Source organism: Bubalus kerabau, chromosome 3, assembly GCF_029407905.1.
Source record: "Bubalus kerabau isolate K-KA32 ecotype Philippines breed swamp buffalo chromosome 3, PCC_UOA_SB_1v2, whole genome shotgun sequence".
NCBI lineage: Eukaryota > Metazoa > Chordata > Mammalia > Artiodactyla > Bovidae > Bubalus > Bubalus kerabau.
Window position 1 is genome coordinate 175,320,948 of NC_073626.1, and position 23,313 is coordinate 175,344,260.

General features: G+C 49.0%; 2 protein-coding genes across 3 annotated transcripts in view; one reads left to right on the top strand and one right to left on the bottom strand.

Annotated features, from left to right (window-relative positions):
- The first annotated feature begins 3,711 nt into the window (after positions 1 to 3,711).
- On the top strand, positions 3,712 to 6,081 carry MARCKSL1 (MARCKS like 1). Its single transcript, XM_055573821.1, has 2 exons — positions 3,712 to 4,004; positions 4,812 to 6,081. The coding sequence occupies exons 1-2, from the start codon at positions 3,918 to 3,920 to the stop codon at positions 5,319 to 5,321; spliced, it is 597 nt and encodes a 198-aa protein (XP_055429796.1). The 5' UTR covers positions 3,712 to 3,917; the 3' UTR covers positions 5,322 to 6,081.
- A 190-nt stretch (positions 6,082 to 6,271) lies between these two features.
- HDAC1 (histone deacetylase 1) overlaps positions 6,272 to 23,313 on the bottom strand; it is a 32,002-nt gene continuing 14,960 nt past the window's right edge. For both annotated transcript variants that reach the window (XM_055573819.1, XM_055573820.1), the window contains 12 exons: positions 18,574 to 18,691; positions 14,060 to 14,134; positions 12,239 to 12,377; positions 11,637 to 11,778; positions 10,469 to 10,561; positions 9,169 to 9,277; positions 8,947 to 9,087; positions 8,272 to 8,380; positions 8,043 to 8,173; positions 7,668 to 7,820; positions 7,101 to 7,149; positions 6,272 to 6,824 (listed from right to left, as the gene is read on the bottom strand). In XM_055573819.1, coding sequence (XP_055429794.1) covers positions 6,797 to 6,824; positions 7,101 to 7,149; positions 7,668 to 7,820; positions 8,043 to 8,173; positions 8,272 to 8,380; positions 8,947 to 9,087; positions 9,169 to 9,277; positions 10,469 to 10,561; positions 11,637 to 11,778; positions 12,239 to 12,377; positions 14,060 to 14,134; positions 18,574 to 18,691 — 1,287 coding nt within the window. In that variant the 3' untranslated portion in view covers positions 6,272 to 6,796. The remainder of the gene's footprint in view (positions 6,825 to 7,100; positions 7,150 to 7,667; positions 7,821 to 8,042; positions 8,174 to 8,271; positions 8,381 to 8,946; positions 9,088 to 9,168; positions 9,278 to 10,468; positions 10,562 to 11,636; positions 11,779 to 12,238; positions 12,378 to 14,059; positions 14,135 to 18,573; positions 18,692 to 23,313) is intronic.

Genomic DNA, 23,313 nt, shown 5'->3' on the forward strand with positions numbered 1-23,313 from the left:
TTTGGCTTAGGAAACATGATCACATGCCTATGTGCTGAAGCGTACAGGCTACCTCCTGAATGGCCCCCCAAATTTTCTCTGGACACCTCAGACTCAACAAGGTTAAATTCCACAACCCCCCTCCAGCTTTAGTTTTCCTCTGATTCCCTATCTAAGTGATGAGATCATGGACCCCAAAGAGAAAACTCAGAAATCTTCACTCCCATGTCTCCACCCCATCCCTGTACCAGCCAGTCCCCAGATCCTAGAACCCTGTCTCTTTAACTTTGCTCTAGAACAGGCTTCTGCCTTCATCCCCACTCCACACAGACTATCTGCTGTTCCCTTGTGCTACTGGAAGCTTTTCCTCCATCCCTTGGCCCTCCCAGAGGGTCCTCTTCCATGCAACCCACAGGTCTCTCATCTGACCCTGCTCTGGCTCTTTCTTCTCCTCTTAAGGCGTTGCCAGCCTCCCCATTGGGAAACCCCTGCGGGCAGGGGCCTGGTGTGACTCACAGCTGACACTCTGCCACGTAGGAGCAGAAGGAGGAACTCCAGTCTCTGGGCACTTGAATCACAGAGGCCAAGCTGTCACTGTACAGACGAGGAAACTGAGGCCCGAGAGGAGAGAGGACTGGCTGACAGTTAAAGCAGAAGGCAGAGCTGGGGCTAGAACTATAAAGTCTCTGGGTCCAGGTGATCCTCCCTGGAAGGAGACAGGGACCCTGGGGCTGGGAAATGGGCTGCTCCAAGTCACCATTCCTGAGGTCTCCACTGGGACCTAGCTGTCCTCTGGTATCTCTTCCCCTCTCCAGGCCTTGGCATTCGCTGGTCCCTCCCCTTGGAAGGCCTGTCCTCCATTCCTGATAAGATCCTGCCCACTCACATCTCACCTAGTGTCTAATCTGATCTCCACCACAGGACCCTCCCATGCCCCCAGAGCTGTCTTTATGAGGTGGTGTTCTCTTTTGTCCTCCCCCCACAGCCTTCAGGGCTCTCCTGGGGTCCCACTCCCTTCTGTCCATGGGGACTAGGAGCATCTCAGGCCAGGACCAGGGTCTGTGCCTTTATGGGAGAACTGGGACGGATGGAAGATGTGGGAAAAGTCTAGTCTCTCAGCTTCCCTTCCCCTGCCCATCTCAGAGTCCCCACTCCTCCTGCCCCTGCCACTCTGTCCTGGCAAAAGCTCACATCTCAAAGGCCCTGATCACCACGAGCTGACCCATGGAGGCACACACAGCCACTCACACGAACACAAAGTAGTCACTCTCTCATGCACATACACTCACAGTCACACACGCAGTCACAGCCAGTCACCAACCCAACCTCAAGGACAGACAGGCACACACACCCAGAAAGTCTCAGAAAGTCATCAAGAGTCACCAAGCCTCTCTCTCTCACCCTTAATACACACTGCCAAACAAAGATTCGGACTCACACAACTACAAAAGTACACACCTGGTCACACGCACACATATACACTGAGTCACAAAGTCTCTCTCACACACAGACAGATACAGAGCAATACACAGTCACACACAGAGAGAAACAGACACACACAGTTGCACACAGGCCCCTGGAGATACAGAACAATGGGCGCATTGTCTGGGCTGGCAGCAGCTGGGGAGAAAAGAGCCGCAGTGTGGATGGAGGGGGCTGTGGGGGCTGCCGTACCACCCCCACTCACCCCCGCAGCATCCCAAGCCTCTTCCCCCTTCCAGAAGTTGAATTCAGCTGGGACCTGGATTTGCTGAGAGATTCAGCTCTCAGGTGCCCCCTCCTCAGCCTCCTTCCATGTCTGGTGGGGGATGCAGGGCTCCCTTGTGGACCAGCCTCCTTCTGGGGCTCTGGGGACTCAGGATCCTTTAGCCCCTGACAGCTCCCCTCTCCTCCCAGATCATCCTGATGATGCGTCACTCATCCCCACCAGAGCAGAGCCTGGAAACCGGGGGCCTTGGGATCTTAACCTCTGACTCCAGCCCCTCCAGGACTCACACAGCCTTCATCTGAGCTCTGCCAGCCGGAGCTGGCAGCGCCTGGCAGCATTGTGGGTCCCCTATTGTGGTCAAGACAGAAATGCGGGTCACGATGTCCATCCCTTACTGGCAGGGGTGGAGAAGTCACTGTCCTGTCAGTGAGTTGCCGTAGGGCATGGTGCGCCTTCCCGACCCAAGAGCTGGCTTTTCTTGCCTCCCACTCTGACCAGGCAGCCCCAGATCTCAAGAGAGACTGCTTCCGGGACTTTTCTTATAGCCCACAGCCCCTTTTTACAGGTCTCTCCAAACTCTGTCTTACCCTCAGTTACTGGTATCTGCTGTGTACCCTTGGACATGTCATTTTCCCTTTCTGAATCTGTCCACTCTGAAAAACAGGGCGTTAATGAAGCCGAGAGCATTCTGTAGTCTCTGAGTAGGGGTGGGGGTGGAGGCTACAGGAGTGAGCGCTGCAGGTAGAAGTCATCTCAGCCCTGTCGTCAGATCTGTGGGAGTTCCTGATTTCTCAGGCCCTGGGGTGTCTCCACACCTCACAGCCTCAGGCCTCCCAGGAGACCTTACTCGTAGGAGGGAGGGAACAAGGGAGGGCCGTGCTGAGCTGTCCAGGACACACAGCCTTGCTTTTGCAACACTTGGCTTCCGCCAGCCCCCATCTCCTTCCTCCTGGGGGCTGAGGGCAGCAGCCGGACGCACACATCCGGGGCCAGCCAGGACTCTGGGGTTCCCCCTGGCCTGGACTATTGGAGGAGACTCCAGCTGCAGTTTCCAGTCACCACCCGGCCCCTGTCTCCAGGCTCCCCTACTCAGGCAGGGGTGAAGGCTGGACTGGGCAGCTTGGGGGCTGGCCTCAAGGGACCATCCAAGGCCCCTCCTCCTGAGGAACTGGAGTGTTTTAAAGGTTGTTGAGCCCCCTCCTGGGCTTCCTCTGCTGTCTTAGGGGGAACCCTGATGTAGGGGAGCGGATGTGACTGGGGACTGCTGAAGTCAGACAGGTTATGTCCAGGTCTCTGAGCCTCAGGCTCCTCAGCTTTCTAATGGGGATGGAGATACCTGCTAAGATACCCCAGGTGGGACTTTGTCATGGGTCTGAGATAAGATGGACCAAAGGTGAGTTTGTCTGTGGGGGCTTGGTGTGACTGGCCACCGACGGACTGACAGGAGGGATAAGGGATGACCTCACCAGACTCACCAGACTAACCCTGCGGCCGGGCAGACGTCCCAGGCTGGTGGGGCAGGCAGCACGTGGGCGGGACCTCGGACCCATCTCCAGGCCTGAGGGGGCACAGAACCCAGCTAGGGCCCTGCGGCTGCCATGACCACATTCTCTGGAGCCCGCCGGCTGACGAGTCTGGGCATGTGAGTCCTTCGACCAGTTCTAGGGGGAGACTGACAGAGCTTGCCAATGCGGGACGAAGACGATGGAGGCCACTCCAGGAGCTAGGGCGTCCACCCTGAGAGGTGGGCGGTGAGAGGAGGGGACGACTGTTCCCTTCTCTTTCCTCTAGGAGCCCCTCTCTGCTCGCGTAGGGACCCGCCTCCCTCCTTCCCGCCCTGGACCCCACCTGCCCCCGGGAGCCGAGTGGGTTGGGGGACCAGACCGCCAGCGTCGCCCACCGTTCAAGTGGGGCCCGCGGCCTGGGTCCACCTCCGCCCCTTGATTGGGCGCTCATTTAAATGTCCGGCCCCGCCCCGAGCTCCGGGCGCATATATATAGGAGACTCGGCGGGCGGCAGGCGGCATTCTGGCGCGGAGCGGAGCGGAGCGGCGGTGGGCGCATCTAGCGGGTTGGGCGCGGAGCGGGGGTGCAGCTTGGTTTCCCCCCGACACCCCTCCCCCTCAAACGCGAGCCCCACCCCTCCGCCGGCCAGGCCCACCCGGCCGAACTATCCCCTGCGGCGCGAGCCCGGGGCGGCTCCGGGCGCCCCCCCAGCAGAACCCCCCACCATGGGCAGCCAGAGCTCCAAGGCTCCCCGGGGCGACGTGACCGCCGAGGAGGCAGCAGGCGCTTCCCCCGCCAAGGTCAACGGACAGGTGGGTGCGCTCGGCACGGCCCGACCTGGCCCCCTCCTCTCGTACCTTGCCCCCTCTAGGGCCCCGGTCCGGGGCCGCGCGCTTTGTCCGGCCCGGGACACGCGGCGCCCCCTCCCCCGCCCGGTCCCTTTGTTCTCGGCGCCGCAGCCCCCGCGGGCGAAGCGAGGGGAGGGGCGGGGAGGGGGCGCCGGCCGGGCCCCGCCGCCTTCTTTGTTCGCGGCCCCGGCCCCCGGCGCTGCCCCCCGGCCGCCCCGAGTGCCGCGCGGGGAACAAAGGCGCTGCTGGGCCGCGCCAAGGGGGCGCCCGGGGGCCGCGGGGCGGGTGCCCGGAGGCGAGGGCACTCCCCCGCAGACCCGACCTCAATATCCGAAGGCCTTTTTTAAGGGAGGAGCCGCGATGTGAGGAGAGCCTGCGGTGGGTGGGGGCCTTTTACACAAAGCCGGCGGCTGGGAAAATAGGCCGTCCAGGTGCAGGGAACAGCGCCCCGGGGCGGCTTCCCGCCCAATATCGGCTGTACAGCTCCCCCGCCCGTCCGGGATCCGCGGCCTCGGGCGGTCCTGCGCCGAATAGAGAGCGCGCCCCGGGAGAGGTGGGTGGGGGGCCCCGATACCCTAGCGCCTCCTGCCGGCCGCGGCCTCTGTATCCTTGTGCGGGGCAGGAGGGAGAGGTTTGACTGGATGCCGCTGGCGTGAGGCTACAACTAGGCTCTGGGGGTGCGGTGGAATGACTCGGGACCCCGATGTCTGGGTGGGTTGGGGGAGGGGAGTTAGAGCCCCGACCCTCATTGCGGTCTTCTCTGCCCTGCAGGAGAACGGCCACGTGAAAAGCAATGGAGACTTATCCCCCAAAGGTGAAGGGGAGTCGCCCCCCGTGAACGGAACAGAGGAGGCAGCGGGGGCCACTGGTGATGCTATCGAGCCAGCACCCCCTAGCCAGGGCGCTGAGGCTAAGGGGGAGGTCCCCCCCAAGGAGACCCCCAAGAAGAAGAAGAAATTCTCTTTCAAGAAGCCTTTCAAATTGAGTGGCCTGTCCTTCAAGAGAAATCGGAAGGAGGGTGGGGGTGATTCGTCTGCCTCCTCACCCACAGAGGAAGAGCAGGAGCAGGGGGAGATCAGTGCCTGCGGCGAGGAGGGCACTGCCCAGGAAGGGAAGGCTGCTGCCACCCCCGAGAGCCAGGAGCCCCAGGCCAAAGGGGCAGAGGCCAGCGCTGCCGCCAAGGGAGGAGACACAGAAGAGGCAGGGCCCCAGGCCGCAGAGCCATCCACTCCCTCGGGGCCAGAGAGTGACCCTGCACCAGCCAGCGAGCAGAATGAGTAGCTGGGTGGGGGCAGGTGGGTGATCTCTAAGCTGCAAAAACTGTGCTGTCCTTGTGAGGTCACTGCCTGGACCTGGTGCCCCGGCTGCCTTCCTGTGCCCAGAAAGGAAGGGGCTGTTGCCCCCTAGCCACGTTCCCTCTCCTTCTCTCCCTCCTGTGGATTCTCCCATCATCCATCTGGTCTTCCTCTTAAGGCCAGTTGAAGATGGTCCCTTGCAGTTTTCCCAAGTTAGGTTAGTGATGTGAAATGCTCCTGCCCTTGGCCCTACCTCCTTCCCTGTCCCCACCTGTGCCGAAGGCAATTGCTGGTTTTCTTCCCCAGTTCTTTTCCAAGTAGGTTTTGTTTACTCCCCAATCCCTGAGCCAGATGTGGGGGTGCCTACACTCCCAAACCTTGAGTGTCCAGCCTTCCCCTGTTGAGTTTTTAGTCTCTTGTGCTGTGCCTAGTGGCACCTGGGCTGGGGAGAACACTGCCCCTGTCTAGGTTTTTATAAATGTCTTACAGTTCAAACCTCCAGCTTGTGAATCAACCCGTGTCTCCTTTTTTGACTTGGTAAGCAAGTATTAAGCTTTGGGGTGGGCGGGAGGTCTGTAATGTGAAACAACTTCTTGTTGTCTTTTTTCCCCCTCCCATTGTTGTAAATAACTTTTAATGGCCAAACCCCAGATTTGTACTTTTTTTTTTTTTCTAACTGCTAAAACCATTCTCTTCCACCTGGTTTTACTGTAACATTTGAAAAAGGAATAAATGTTGTCCCTTTAGTGGTGCTTTTTCATGAGTGGTCTTCTGGGGGTGAAGGTGAGAAGATTGGCCAACTTCAAGCTTTGATGGGGGGATTAAGACAGGTAAGTCTGGGGTTTCGTTGAAGGCTTGCCCAGGTTCTCATGGACACCAGAAGGGCAGAGACGTGAACCCAGGGGATACTACAGAGTAGAGATGGGCTCAGGAGGGTATAGAAATGTATCATTTTATTACAAAGATTCTCACAAAAATGAAATATAGTATCTCAAAATGGAAACTAGACTACCAATCTTCACCTGCAGAACTGGGGGAAAGACAGAGAGGGCAGGCATGAGAACAGAACCAATCTAAAAACGGCTGATGTTACCTTAAGAGCCTAAACACAACAGGGAGTCCCTGAAGACCCAGCCACCCCTTCTCAAATGCTCAGCAAGGGCACCTTTTCAAAGCTACGAAGCAGGCACTTCAAGATTTTGTCCTATCGCTGCTTAAGTGGATCCCTTTTACCCAGTACCCATTAGGGTTCAAGAGTTTGGGAGGGATGGGTTGCAAGGCAGCTACTAGAAAAGTAATGTGTGCCCTGACCTCAGGGCCCTGGTTCCTGTCTAGTCCCTGGGGATATTTATATTTAATATATTTTTATATAAATACACAGAGAAATAGAAAATATAAAATCTGAAGGGTTGTGGGATAAAGGTGGGGATTTGGCAAGAAGCCAGAACTGGAGAGGTCTCTTCAGGCCAACTTGACCTCTTCCTTGACCCTGTGGAGAGAGCAGAAACTGGCATTAGATAAGCCACCCTAGAGGCCTCGGAAAAAGGAAGGGTACAATGACTTCCTCAGGCCCCTGGCTGCCCAGGTGACTGCTGAAGGCTGGGGCTTCCTAGCTCTGCCTAGAACTGCAGCAACTGACAGACTGGTCCCTGAAAGAGGCCTTTGTAAGCTGGACCAGCTGTCCCTGTGCTTTCCCTGTTGGTGTGGTGGGACAAAAGGGCTGGTGCTCCAATGCCAGGGAGCAGACAGACAGTTCTTTCCTCACCCTTTGGCTTCTTGCTTCTCTTCCTTGGTTTTCTCCTCTTCTGTGACTTCTAGAACATAAGAATACAGGGATGGTCAAGGGCAGCCCCCCGGAAAGACCCATGGGATCTCCTGAAACCCCTTCCCAGCATCACAGCTCGGTGGACATACAAAAGAGAAAAGTACATCCCAAGCCCTCCCAGCTAGACCTGCAGAGAACAAACAGGTTGGACCGGTTTCCCAGCCTGCTAGAGCCTAAACACAGCGGGTGGAGGCAGCCCCCTGGGAAACTGGGGTGAAGCACTGGGAAAGGGCTTGGGTGGTATGTGAGCCGCGCCTGACCAAGGGGAGCCCAGACATGTCCCTGGCTCTGGGACCTGGCAGGGCTCTATCAGCCAGTGAGGATGACGAATTGAGTTTCATTCTTCTGTGGGCCACTTCTGGGAACCACAGAAAGGCCCACGTAGCTGAGGGAGTACCCCAAGGAGCTGACAGTGCCAAGTCGGCTCCCCGCCCCCCAGTGCCCTACATAAATTCATCTTCCAGGGCCTGGGGCTCAAGACCCAAGTCCTGGCCCAACCAAACTCACCTTTCTTCTCTTCTGGATCTTTCTCTTTCTCATCCTCTGTTTTGACTCTCTTGGCTTTCTTGAAGTTGGAAGAGTTCTTGCGCCCGCCTTCTCCCTCCTCGTCAGAGTCGGAGAACTCTTCCTCACAGGCAATTCGTTTGTCCGAGGAACAGACTGGGAGGTAACGGGACATTCCAGTGAGAGAGCAGATTCTTTCTCTCAGCAAAGAATGCTTTTCTGCACGTTCCCGTAAAAGACACCGAGGGAAGGGGACCTGGCCCTACAGGTACGAGCATTTGGGGTTCTCAACAGCTGGGCAGCTTGGAGAGAACATGGAGGCAAGTCAGAAGAGCCTACAGAGTAGGGAGGCAGAGGCCCCTGAGGTTTGGGTCTTACTTGAGATGCGCTTGTCAGGGTCTTCTTCATCCTCATCGCCACTCTCCTCTGGAATGGCGTCCTCGGGGATGGCCTGCATCTGGACCCCAGGCGCGTGGGGCAGCATTCTCAGGTTCTCGAACAGCCGCTGTCTATGGCCAATGGTAGAGAGGTTGGCTGGGCTCTGGTCAGGGACCAACCGGAGCTTGAAATGTTCAATTAGGGGTGTGTGGGGCGGGGGTATACTCACTTGATCTTTTCCAGGTACTCATTAGTGTTCTGGTTAGTCATATTGGAAGGACTGATATGAAGTTTGAAATCTGGTCCAAAGTATTCGAAGTAGTCGTTGTATGGAAGCTCTAATTGGGGTGGGGGCGGGTGAGAGAATTAAGAGATGTGGCCACCATGGAACCCTGAGAAAAGCATTTGCAGGTTTATCTGGGCCTGTCAGCCCAACTGTCAAACAGAAGCATGCCTTCAAGATGGGGTGAGACTTGGATACCTGTAGGATTTCAACTGTTTAAAAGCCAAAGCCATTCTCCAGGGTCCACACCAGTGGTGTCTGGGTGTGTGTATGTGAGTGCCTGTGTATAAGGAGAAGGCTGAAGCCCCTGGTTTAGAAAAATTTAGGCAATATTCATTGAGAGTACTCTCTCCCTCACTATCCCAATTACCCTATAGAGTATGAATTCCAAAGCTGTAACTACTGATAATTCTGTCCAGACCAGAACTCAAGGGTGAATGGACAGGGGCAGCTAAAGGACTCGGAAAAAAGCTGATGGCTATGGTCTGAAAATCACAAGAGGCTAGCAACAGAATCAGAGTCTGAAAAGGAGACGCTGCAGAGCCAGTGGGAAGGGGGTGTGAGCTCAAGCACACAGGAGCTCCAGCACTGCCCGGCCCAGTCTGGCCCTGGAGCCATTACCATTAGGGATCTCCGTGTCCAGGGCCACAGCTGTTTCATATGTCCAGCACCGGGCGACATTGCGAATGGTGTAGCCACCTCCTCCCAGCATCAGCATAGGCAGGTTGAAGCTCTTCACAAATTCCACACACTTGGCATGCCCTTCGGTGGGAGAAGGGGTGCCAAGTTACAGGAGCACCCAGCAGGACCCTGCCTGCCCATCCCTATGCTACCTGGACTCACCTTTGATGGTCAGATTGAAGCAACCTAACCGATCCCCAGACAGGGAGTCAGAGCCACACTGCAAGACAACTGCACTGGGCTGGAACATCTCCATTACTTTGGACATGACCTGCAAGGACACAACCTGCTCACCACCAGCCTCAAGAAAAGCTTTTGGGGTTCAGGCGGAAAAGTGTGGGTGCAGCACTTTCCTCTGTTCCTTATTCACCACTCCTAACCTTTTCACTCTGCCCCAGGCTGCGGAGTAGAGAAAAGGGAGCGCCAATCTGGGCTTCCCGTTTCCCTACTTTGTTCAGTTTTCCAGGAGCCTTCTAGCGCTAGTTACGCTGAGCCTAAAACAGCCTCCTTATCAATTCCCCACATCCTTCCCTGCTCTCCAGGTCCAGGACCACTGGCTCCAAGAAGCTCTCCTGACCCTTAGCTGCATCTGCTCTATGCATTTGGTCCTAGAGACTTTGAGCCTCACACTACAGAGCTGCCTCACTTTTGTGTATCTCATTCTCACAACTAGATTCCAATGTTACTGAGAACAGAGACTGTAACTCAGGCTTCTCTGTCACCCTTACTACAAGGTATGTTGTAATAGTAGGCACCTGGTGTTTGCTGAACTACTACGCGACCTAACTAGGTTACTACTCTAGTAATGGTTGGTTCCCTGTTGCTCACAGGTGAAGATTTAACTCCTCAGCATGGCCCTCAAAGCTCCCTTTGAAATACTAACCTGACAAGTACTTTCTACCACATCCTTCAACACCCCTCCCCGCATCATACAGGCCTACTGCTGCATACTGGCACCCCCGCGCCTCTGCTGGTGCTGCTCCCTCTGCCACCCCTCCCCTCCAGCTCCCGCCTTTTTCTTCACACGAGTAACTCCTCATTTCTCAGAGTCCTGCTCAAATGTCACCACCTCTGTGAAATCACCTCTGACTACCCTTTCCCCAGCTCAGGCAGCAGTTTCTCTCTCTCGTTCCTCTGTTCATCCCTCAAAAACAGCACTAACCACATGCTATTGGGGATGTGCCTGCCTCCCACACCATGGACTACACCATGGACTGTGAGGTCTTCAAGGACACAGATCATGCCTTAGACATTCCTGTATAACAACAGTGTTGGATAAAAGATTCAGATATATACTTGGAGAAATATTGTCCTCTCAACTGGCCATACAGCATGCAATGCAGGGTTCAAACCCATCTCATTTCCAGCCAGCCTCTCGTTGGGGAAAGATCCCTGAGGTGCTTTTGCTACCCCTCCCTTAGACCAATCCCATTTACAGCCCAGTGGTGGAAACGCCACTTACCGGCTTGAAAATGGCCTCATAGGACTCGTCATCAATCCCATCTCGGAGAGGGTAGTTAACAGCATAATACTTGCCTTTGCCAGCTCCAATATCCTAATCAAGAAGGACATTAAAGTAAAACTGAAAAAATGAAGCTAGGAGGAAGCTCAAGGGTAGGGGCTGGAAGGCTAAGGAAAGAGGCAGTGGTTCTAAGAGAGAGAAGCTGGGTCTATGAGGTGGGCCAGGGACAGAGCAAGTTAGCACCATTCCCCTCACTGGCGGGACAACTCTAGCTCACGTTTCTGGACAAACCACTGAGTCTGCACTCAGGCTGAGAATCATTTATGGGGCCAGAGGCTGAATATCCCACCCCCACAACATGAGATCTCTTCCTCTGGACTGGGTTAAAGGTGGCTGGACCACAGAATTAACACCCATCCCACAGCAACCCTTTTCTAGAACACTTTATTGCTCACTCTTCTACCCCCCCCCCCCCTCAACTCTAGGGAAGTGTAGAAGGAAGCAGAAAGGGAAGAAGAATTCTTCAAAATTGTAAATGCTCAGTTATTCTAACACTTGCCATAGCAAACTGACTTAATGCCACTTTTTCACCCAAGGGGCACTGGCATGACAAAGTGGATGGTTTCATTGTATCCATGCTAACACAAGCAGAAAAGTTTAATGAATTAGCTTCCAGGGATTCTTATCCTAAGGTCCATGGATGGGCTTCAGTAGGAGGAAGTTGTCTATTAACTATTCAATATCAAATGTAAAATTTCATGTACATTTCTGGGGAGAGAGCAGCTTTCTGTTGGATGGTCAAAGGGGAAGGCAACCTAAAAATACTAAGAACCCTTAAGTTGGTTCACAAAGGTCCCAATTCCTAGCCTGTGAGAGAGTACCTGATATTTCTAGCCTAAAATTCAAGCTGTCTAGGACATCTGAACAGTGTAATGCAATTCAATTGTGGCCAGGAAGGAAGTGCAATGAGTCAGGAGGCGCCCATCCCTCACAACCCTGTATGCTCCATCATTCCCTTCTTCCAGAACAAGAGAGGGAAAGAGACCGTGGCAGGTGTGTGGTCTCCGAATGGCAGAAGAGGCAGGAAGTGGTTTTTGGTGACATGAGATAGGAGAGTTAGAGCTGGCAGCTGAGGGTGAGCTGGTTGGCCCCTGAAGGGAGTTCTCACCCGTAGGTCCCCAGTTCCTGGGAAGTACTCTCCATATTTATGAAAGGACACAGTCATGACTCGGTCTGTGGTATAGAAGGCCTCTTCCACGCCATCGCCGTGGTGAATATCAATGTCAATATACAGCACCCTCTGGTGATACCTAGGATCAGAAGGGGGTCAGGGGGTTCTGGGGGCTCTTTGAGAGTGGGACGCGCCAAGGGCGCCAGGTCCCAGCTTACCGGGCTGGCTGCCTCCCTCAGGTATCTCTAAGCACCAGAGACGTGGAAACTGGCTGAAGGAAGGTGGAAGAGCGGCAGGGTGTCTCCAGAGGCCTGACCAAGCCGACCAAGTCCGATCTTCCTACTCTACAGCCAGGGTCAACTCCAGCCACACAGGGATATTCTGGAGGCAGGATCTGAGCAGCACCTGCCCCTGATCTTGCCGTGGGCTCAGATCAAATCAAGGCCTCGTCAAGGAGAGGATGGCCAGAGACACTCACCAAACACATCCTAGCCGGCACGCCGCTAGGAAAAGCAAACTAGGGAGGCAAGCCCGGGGGAGAGGGAAGTGGGAACCTGGCCTAAGGTGCTCCTCCAAGAGACAAGGCCAGGCAGGCATACTTTAGCAGTTCCAGGATGGCCAAGACGATATCATTGACGTAACAGAAGCCAGATGCCTCGGACTTCTTTGCATGGTGTAGGCCCCCAGCCCAATTCACAGCGATGTCCGTCTGCTGCTTATTAAGTTTCACGGCACTTGCTGGGCACCAGAAGAAAGAACACAAGCCTGTCACAAAGTCCCTCTCTCCCCCTTCCCCAAAAAACCATGGGAACCCAGTGAGAGATAGGACCTGCCTATTTAACAGCTGAACTGTACAATTCACCAGCTAGCCCTCTCCCTCTGCCTACTCCAATGGGAATAAACACAATATTGGCTACTCTAAAAAAACTGTTTTCCAAACTGAAAGTGGTAAAACTCACTAGTAGGCCTTAAAATTGGTTTAGTGGGCTATGGTTAGTGTATATATGTATTTTTAAATGAGATAGACTATAGAATAAAAATAGCAGAGTAACAATAAAGGTAACCACTTGTGAAACTAGCTGCAGAGCAAGAGAGGATGTGTGTGTACGAGTGCATCCATAACCTGGATTTTAAGTGTAAATGTATTTCTTACTGTGGTTCATGGTCAAAATATTTTGAAGATACCAATGTAGTAGACATAGGTTTGAAGTACAAATAGGTCCAAGAAGAAGTGAGAGAAAAATACACACCATGTGTGCAAATGCGTTTGTGGCAGTGTGACTTTAACAGCAATAAAAACATGAGGAAATCCCCTGGCAGTCCAGTGGTTAGGACTCCATGCTTCCACTGCCAAGGGCTCAAGTTCAGTCCCTGGCCAGGGAACTAAGATAGATCCTTCAAGCTGCATGGTGTAGAAAAAACAGACAAAAAAACACCAACACAGAGCAACTTGAGTGGACTAATTATATCAACTGAAATTGGTCCATAGCATAGAATAATCATGTAGCCACTAGATACCATGCTAAACATTATTACAGACAAATTTCAACGATTTACTAAGTAGGGACTGCCCTGGCAGTCCAGTGGTTAGACTCAGCACTTTCACTGCCACGGGCCCAGGTTTAATCCCTAGTCCAGGAACTAAGATCCTGCAAGCCACATAGCATGACCAAAAAAAAAAAATATGTATATATATATATATAGATTTACTAAGCAAAAAACGTAGCAGGGAGACACAAAACTATACATACACATTTTTGTAAAATATAGATGAATATATGTTTGGTCTAGATACGTGCACAAAGAAAAAAGCATGGATGTACAAATACCAAAATGGTAATGATGGTTACCCATGGAGAGTGTGATTGTAGTCAGTTTTTTTCCTCTGTATACTTCTTTGTTTTCTGAGATTATATTGGGAGGTGGTAGGGAGAGGGGAGGAGAAAAAACGATGATCACAGAAAAATAAATATTTGTTAAGAAATGGTAGGGTGATCCCAGAGATAACGTAGATATTACTAATGGAAGTGGGAGATACGTGGGGAGTGTTTCTGACCTCTAAATGTAATTACCATGCTCTTTTGTAAGACACAGATGATGACACTTCCTATTTTTACAGCACTTTGCAGTTCACAAATTACTTTTATGTTCAGCATCTCAACAACCCCATGAGGTCTGCAGGGAGTTCCTGTATACAGGATGTCTTAGTAGGAAAGGACAGGCAAGGACACATATCTATACCATGTCAGACTGAACCTGGCCTCGGACTGAAGCAGAATAACATTTTAAGGACCTAACGTAAAAACCCACAGGACCATTTTACATGGTCACAGGTCAGCCTCACTGGGACAGTGGCCTAAAAGACAGACCTCACTGGTACAGCCCAGAATAGCCCTTAATGAAGGGTATATATTCCTTACCCACAGAGCCACCAGTAGACAGCTGACAGAACTCAAACAGGCCATCAAATACTGGACAGTCCTCACCGACGTTGACTTGAAAAAACATGAAAAGGTTAGTTTCCACAATTTCCTTTTGGTTTTGTTTACATATTTATGAGCTGATGGGAAAAACACAGCATTTGGATTCAGAAGGCTTGGGTTCTTGTCCAGGCCCTCCTGCTTACTGGCTGTGAAACTGGGTCCAGTCATTTAACTTCCTTGAGCTTTGGCTCATTATCTTTAACAAGCAATAATGATATCCACCTCACCTAATTCTTGAGAAGATTAATAGAAACCTTACATGGGAAGCATTCAGCAAGTAAATAAGTACTTGGAAAATGTTGTTTCATTCCCGAGGGAGACAAATTTAGCCTCTTATTCCAGCCTGGGTTTGTTCCTGGATCTTACTCCAGCTGGTCAACAAGCAAGCAAAGAACAGAGACCTATACTATCCTCCACTGATGCTTAACAACATGCCGGATACCATGCTAAGTGCTTTATTTTTATTTATCTATTTTTTTTTAAATGCTTTAAATACTTGGTGTCGTCTATGCTCACACAACTTTCTTAGGTAGGATCTGGTCCTGTTTTTAAGTGGGGAAATAGGCTCAATGAGGTAACTCCCAGTGAATGGCAGAGGCAGTATTCAAGGATTGGTCTGTCCGTCCTAAAAGCCCACGAAAATATACTCTGGCCTTTTCCCCAGTAATTTCACATACACAATCTCACTGAATCTGCCTAACAACTCCATAAAAGATGGACAGGACCAATATCAACCCCACTGTGCAGAGGAACAAACAGATGTGAAGTTCACTGACTTGCCCAAGGCTATATAACCAGGCAGTGGTAGAACCAGAGTCCAGGTGTCTTGACTCCCACAGTTCAGTGCTCTTTCTACTACAACAAATGACAACTGGAGGAAAGTTATTTCAGGCCTAAAAGGGTAAAAGTACAAACTAACACATAATGTGGAAACACATGCAAACAATAATGCAAATAAAATGAAAAAGACAGGAAGGGAAGCACATCTGAAGTCTACAGACTCAGAGCTAGAGAGGAACTTTACAGCTCCAAGTCTCCTCTCACAAAAAAGGAAACCGCTGAGATATCAATGATACCCAGAAGTTAGAGGCAAGGCTGGGGCTAGATCCATGTTCTCTTGCCTCAGCCTTCACACTGCATCCACTATTATCAATAAAAATGGAGCAAAGACGGGGAGCCCTAGGGTGAGGAGAGTAGGAGAGCCCAGCTTAGACTGTGGTGACCTGTTGAGCCACAGCTGAAGCTCAAGGTTTGCAGCTGCCGCAAGAGCTACCAATCCTAGTACTACCCTAAGCTTGGGAGGGTGCTCTGATCTGGAGCCCTGCCAAGAACAGTGCTATGAGGAAGGATGGTGTGCATAAGGGGGCAAGCAGAAGGTGGCCCTCTCCCTCACTTCCCAGGTAAACACTGGGAGGCTGTGTCAATAAGAACTTTGGTCCCTGAGGCCAGGCTATTTATTTATCCATTGGCAATTGATTTCCCTCTCTGGCGGCTTCCTCCTTTGGTGGGTTTGGCATGTCTGGGTTTCTAGCTTTGCTTATATTCCTGTTTGATGTGGAGCCCCCGTGGGAAGAAATTGGTATTTTAGAAATGAGAAAAAATATTTTCCTTCAGGCCCCACATCAATATGCAGCTCAAATGGCCATTCCATTATTCCCAGGAGCTGTGTGATTACAGACAGAAAAGGGGTAAAACGGGAGAGCAGACTCTCACTTGGACTAATCTATGAGACTAGGGAGGACTTTTCTATGGGTTTTCTCTCTTCCCACTATAAATACTTTTCTCATTCTTAGCTTGGCTTTAGACTGACGGGGAGCAATACTGGGTGAGAGATATGGGAGCAGATGCAGGTTGAGAAGGCAGTAAAAAACGTACCGCAGAGAGAGACGTATGGGATTAAACACTGCCTTCAGGACAGTGGTGGTGGCAGTGTTAACGGGGCGGAGAGGGAGTAGGAGAAAAAGGGCATGTGATCAAATAGAGGTGTCCAGGGGCTTCAACTGTATTGGTAATATTTTCTTTCTTAGGCTGATTATAGGAACATGGATGTTCATTACATTATTTTTATACTTTTTGTGTGCCTGAAAGTATTTTTATACTTTTTATTTTATTTGCAACATATTTTAAAATACTCCAGGGACTTCCCTGGCATCCAGCGGTTAAGACTCCATGTTTCCAATGTGGAGTATGTGGGTTCAATTCCTGGTCCGGGAACTAAAATCCCACATGCCACACAGCGCATCCAAAATAAATAGATAAATGAAAATACTCCAGAGTCAGTAAACTAGAGTTCCATTCTCCGTCCTACCACTATTTTGCTGGGAAAGTCATTTCACCTCTGTAGGTTTATAAAATGGAAAAGCATGCTTCCACATTTTATTAGCACAAGTTCCTTTTATCATGTTTCTACCATGAGCCTCATATTTTGATAGACTACCTGCCCTCCACCAAAATGCATTTATTTATGTTCCCATTATTAAATATTAGACCAGAACTTCTAATTTAGATTCTCAAAGTCTCAAAGTGAACACAAACCATTTAAATTACATTCTAGCCAAGAGCAAGGAAATCTGACTTATTTGGTCTTCTTAGAGGTATAACTTCTCAGGTTCATAGTGGTGGTTTATTTGCTAAGCCGTGTCGCACTCTTGTGACCCCATGGACTGTGGTCCTCCAGGCTCCCATGTCCTTGGGATTTCCCTGGCAAGAACACTGCAGTGGGTAGCCATTTCCTTCTCAAGGGATCTTCCCAATCTAAGGACTGAACCCCAGACCCCCTGTGTTGGCAGGTGCATTCTTTACCACTGACCCCCCAGGAAAGTCTAACTTTCTAGGCTAGGTGTTGGTAAATACTGAAAAAGAGCTCAGCTCATCATCCCTGTTGTTCTCTCTGTAGACACCCCTGGTTATAAAGCACTGCACTAAGTAGCATCTCTCTGGCTCATGTCAGTCAGTACCCTGAAGTTCTTAAAAAGCCTCATCCTTCTTACCTCCACCTCCAACGATAGAAAATCTCAGACCTAATTTTTTAATGTACAACTTTAGAAGCTGGTTTTGGGGAAAATGGAGCAAACTGGGAGCCAGAACCATACTGCACACCCAAGGGCCTAACATGTTGTCTGCCTTGGAAGATTTGAAAATAATAAAAGCAGTAAGTCATAAGAGCAAAAGCTACTATTCACTTCCACTGACAGTTGGTGCTTTAAATACATTATCTTACTTATCCCCCCAAACTCCGTTATAAAATAGGCACTACCGTCTTCCTTTTAAAGAGGAGAAAACAAGGCTCAAAGCGGCTAGGGGACTTCCTCAAGAACACATGCATAGGTAAGTGGTAGAGCTAACAGGTTTCAAACTAAGACATCAGAGCTCATTCTTTTGCTGCAAAACCAAGCTGCTTCACTAATGAGAGCCCTCTCTGCTGAGAGTGGAGCCTGATCACTGGCCTAAATAAGTTTGGAATCCCCTAAAGGCATCGAGAGCAAAGGAATGAATCTGTCTCACCTTGAGACAGAATGAAATAAGACCCTGCCAATTTAGACAGTAAATACCTTAGATGTGGCAGCTGGTCCTAGAGTTGTGGGTGGCAAAGAAGCTTAATGCTTCCAAAAAGGTCTCTGTAGTTCCGTAATCATTAGCAGTGCACAATTATTGTAACAAATAAATTTCTGCCTTAGGAATCAGACTACCTTGTGGCCAGTAGTAACAAGAAAGTGTCATAGGTTTCCTGGTATTCCAAAATAAACTATCATAAACTACTCAAATCTTCTTCTAGACAATACCGTTATACTGTTTTATTATGAGATCTTAGGTGCTACATGATAATTTCTAAAATAACACAAGGGAGAAATCATGTATGATAGTTTCTTCCCAAATTTGAACATATTTTCCCCCACAACTGAAACAATCACCATAATTCCTACAAGCTGAGTGTGGCTTCTGAAATGATACCTGTGCTGGTTTCAAGTTCCAGGGGGCAGGGGCAGAATCACCTCAACTCAAAGATGACATCACCTAGAGTCTGTCCTAAGTAGCTGCTAAATTCTCAACTAACACTCACATAGTCAGAGCAGTTACAGCTGCATGGATGCCATCCAGGCCACTTTACAAAAGAAAAACCTGAGAAGTGACTTGTTCAGTCAGTTAAGTGTCAGAGCTAGGACCTGTATCACCTGTCTCCCTCTCCCAGACCCGTGCTTTTCCCATTACAACAATCATGGTTTGCGGGGGATGGTGTTGTGAACCTAACTGGACAATGTTCAGTCTCTATTCCTTACAATCAGGAAACAAAGCCCGTCCTGAGACAAAAGAAGCACTGTGGTACCCTTAGGAAGCAGGGGAAATCAGGTGTCACCTGAATGGGGGATACAAGCGAAGGGAGGGTGAGTCTCTCCAACTAGAAGGGGGACCTAACGGGGCTTCAGAGTAGAGAGGGAACAGAATGCACTTACATCTCTGCATCTGCTTGCTGTACTCGGACATGTTGTCTGGGCGGATGGAGCGTAAGAATTTAATGTAGTCATCACTGTGGTACTTGGTCATCTCCTCAGCATTGGCTTTGTGAGGGCGCTAGAAGACAGAGGGGAGAAAAAGCATGTTATTCTTGACCATGGCCAGTCTTCACTCAGCATTGAGGTACACAGGATAAAAACAAATTACTGATTAGATTCAGGCCTCAAGATACTCACAATCTAGTTAAGCAAACAAGATTATCAAAAGATATTCAGTATCTCACAACCTAGACTGCAACTCAAGCTCTATTGCTTAGGCAAGTCTATTTTTTTTCCCCATTTTTTAAATCTAAAAAATTGTTTTAAGTTTTTAACTGTGGTGGCAAGTCTATTGCTTGGGCCTCAATCTCCTCATTTACCAAATAGAGATAACAACATCTACTTCACAGGAAAGTTGTGAGAAGTGGATGAGATTATTAAATCTCTTTGTAAATTGTTTTACAAATTATTACTTCAATATTAAATATAACAATATACAACTATGGGCCAAATGGCTCTAAGAGTTTAAGAAGAAGGGGTGACTAATACTGACTGAAATAGATGGCAAATCCTTTATAAATCATCACCACACCAGTAATTCTGATCACATCCTCCCGATAAAAACTTCCTTGAGGACTTTCCTGGGGGTCCAGAGGCTAAGACTCTGTTCCCAAGACATGGGGCCTAGGTTCGATCCCTGGTCAGGGAACTAGATCCCACATGCTGCAAGAGTTTGCATGCCTGAACTAAAGATCCCACCTGCCACAATGCAGCTCCAGCATGCTGTAACTGCGCCCAGGTAAGGCCAAATAAATAAATATTTTTAAAAAACAAAACTTCTTTGACATAATAATTTCCTGGTTATCCCAAGATTCTGATTCAGTCCTCTTTTTAAAAATTCTCCCAAAGAAATGTTTACTTAAAAAAAAAAAAAGACTTCCCTGGTGGTCCAGTGGTTAAGATTCTGAATTTCCACTGCAGGGGGTGTGGGTTCAATCCCTGATTGGGGAAGTTCCATATGCTGTGTTGGTACAGCCAAAAAATTTAATAAAAATAAAAGTTCTCTTCCTCTCATCCCTTAAAAGTGGGTCTCCTTCAAAGATAACCCTCTTCTTCTCCATTAACCCATATGTTTACAGTTTATAAAGCATATTCAATACAGCTAACAGGAATTGCTTCCTCTGTGCCAGCCACTGTTTCAGGCACTTTATTGCTATCCAGCATGAGACAACCTTTTAAAGCTATACTATCATTATCTTCACTCTGCAGCAAGGAAACTACAGCAGAGAGGGGTTAAACATAATTTGCCCAAGGTTACACAGCTAGTAAGCTGGAATAAGAACCCAAAGGTCTGGCTCTAGATACTATCTGACTCTCATTTAATCCTCCTTTATCGACGAATATTAAGAATGAAAAACAGGGGCTTCCCTGGTGGTCCAGTAGTTAAGAATCTGCTTCCAATGTAGGGGACTCAGGTTCGATCCCTGGTCCACGAAGATCCCCTTTGCCACAAAGCAATTAAGCCCGAGCTCCACGGCTACTGAAGCCTTCGAGCCTAGGGCTGTGCTCAGCAACATGAGAAGCCGCCACAATGAGAAGCCTGTGCACTGCAATGAAGAGTAGTCCCTGCTCACTACAGCTAGAGAAAGCCCAAAAGCAGCAGTGAAGACCAAGCGCTGACATAAATAAATAAATCTTCGAAAAAGACAGATACTGTTTTATTAAAAAAGCAAAACAAACCCATAGTGAAAGAAGCAAGTACTAGATCCAAATACTAAGTTGTTTTCACTATACTAAGCCCTTTACAAAAACTCTTGACAATGTTGTCAAAGCTCTGCTTTGGTGATCCCTTCTAGATAGGTGACTGCCCAGACTTTCATTCCATTTTGATGTTCTAAGCTTCAGATTCACAATTCCAATAGCTTCCCAGCCAATTCCACTCACAAATCCTACAGGCACTTCAAATTCTACTGGACATAACAACTTGTTGAGAACATAGAAGCATTCAAATTTAACTTCCAGAACTACTCTTCTGCTGTTTTTGTTAGTGAAGTGTCATCTTTAACTCTGTCCTTCTTGCCTTCTATTTCAATCCATTGCCAATCCCTTTCATTATACCTCCACAATGGTTCTTTTTTTCCCCCCCTCCATAACATTGACTGCATCCACCACCTTATTTCTCCTCTGCTCCTCTTTCCCAGGTTTCCTATTCTCCCCACATCCAGTCAGTTGCTCCAGACAAAAGTCAGAGCATCACCCTTGACTCCTCATCTGCTACATTCAACTTCTCTGGAAACTACTGCCAATGTCTCTGTCAGACCTGTCCACTTCCATCCCCAGGTCACACATTTTGGCTTGGATAGTGGCAACAATCTTCTAACTGGTATCACACCCTTAACCTTAACAATTGTGAATCTATTCTCAATTGTACAGCCAGAGTAACCTAAAATTCAAACTGAATCATGTCACTCCCCTCTAAAAACCCTTCAGTGGCTTCAGTATTCACAAGATCAAGCTCAAATTCTTTAGTTTGACTTGAAAAACCAAAATAATTGGGTCCCTGCTCACCTCTCTAGAATCCTCCTAAAATATTTTATGCTCTAGCCCAGGGAACACCAAATTCAAAGCACTTGTAAGAGCCTGAGGTAGTTTAGCTAACTTGGTGCTTCAAACAAACAAATAAATAAAAACTAGTGAGGAAATCTGGGCCTAAATGCCAGGGTCTTCTGGGTTAAATTCCATTTATTTCAAAGGTTGGATACTAACATAAAGTTCTTAAAAATAATTCGTCATTTAAACAAGAATGTTTGAGAGGCTGAATTTTTCTCATGAAACAACTGTACCAATCTGCTGAGCACAACTCTACTAGCTGTTCTCTAAGGAAATTCTCTCCCATCTTTAGGCCTTTGCACATGCTATGGCCTAGAATACTGTTCTCTTCACATCCTCTATGCAACCTTTAGGTTGCAACTGAAAAGTTAATTTCCCCAGAAAGCTGTCCTTGACCCCCAGAGTCTCAGTTAAGTAACTCTCTGAAGTGTTCCCCTGAGAACCCTGTACTTCCTTGTCATCACATTCAACCTGTATAGAAATTGAGCTGCTGATTTTACTCTGGGAGGCCAGAAGCAGGTCTGACTGTATTCTACAAAAACAAGACAGGGGAGGAGTTCACAGGCGACCTTGGTTAGGATTCCAAGCTTTCACTGCCATGACCCAAGTTCAATCCCTGGTCAGGGAACTAAGAACCTGTACAGCTTGAGCAAGTGCTCAATAAAAATCTGTTGTTATAATAAATTAACTCTCATTTGGATTCTTTTTTTGGTCTCCTCATCAGTTCCATTAATATCCAGTCTAACCCTCTTCCTATCCATCTTCCATAATGGTGTCACAAAAATCTTTAAAAAGTCAATGCCCTCTTCTAGAACATTCAATGACAAAAGAAAAGATTTAAAAGTCTAGCATAGTAATCAAGGGGACTTTAAACTCAATTTTAAAGTCCAGCATAGGAGGAGAAGGGGATCACAGAGGAAGAGATGGTTGGATGGCATCATTGGCTCAATGGACACGAATTTGAGTAAGCTCCAGGAGATGCTGAAGGACAGGGTGTGGCGTGCTGCAGTCCATGGGGTCACAAAGAATCAGACATGACTGAGCGACTGAACAACAATAGTAATCAAGGAACTTTACAAGGTTCCTTTTCCAATCTAATCCTCCCTGCTACCCTCTTTCATAAACATAATCCTCCAGAAAACAACTCTTCTTCAACAAGACCTACAGGGCTTCCCACCACAGTGACTCTGATTAAGCCTTTCTACTATTTGAAATTCATCCCTATCCCATACCTCTGAAGGACAAAGCCAATCTCAAAAGCTGCCTCTTTTACAAAGTAAAAGCATATCTCAGCCTAAGAACCCATTTTCATCCCAGGCCACAAAGTTTCAAGGAATATGACCTCATAATCAAAAATCACAAAAGAGAACTTCCCTGGCGGTCCAATGGTTAAGAATCTCCCTTGAAATGCAGGGGATGCAGGTTCAATCCCTGGTCAAGGACGTAATATTCCACAAGCCATGGAGCAACTAACCTCACATGCCACAACCACTGAGCCCACATGCCACAACTAGGGAGTCTGTGCGTCACAAAAGAAGATTCCGAATGCTGCAACAAAGACCTAACACAGCCAAATAAATAAATATTGAAAAAAAAATCACAAAACACAGAAGGAAACAAAGCACCAGAGGTAAGACGTCATAGAAACAACTAATAGCAGAATCAGATCCTCAGGGACCTTGGACATACACTGAAATAGAAAAGAACAGCATTGAGAATTCCCTGGCAGTCCAGTGGTTAGGACTCCAGCACCTCCACTTCAGAGGGCATAGGTCAGATCCCTTATCAGGGAACTAAACCTGCATGCTATGGGGTGTGGCCAAAAGAACAATAATTAATAATAATAATAATTTAAAAAAGAAAAAAGGATTGAATTTTTATGTGAAGTGAAGTGAAAGTCACTCAGTCATGTCTGACTCTTTGCAACCCCATGGACTATAACCTGCCAGGCTCCTCAATCCATGGAATTCTCCAGGCAAGAATACTGAAGGAGGTTGCCATTCCCTTCTCCAGGGGATCTTTCCAACACAGGGACTGAACACGTGGCTCCTGCATGGCAGGCGAATTCTTTACAGTCTGAGCCACCAGGGA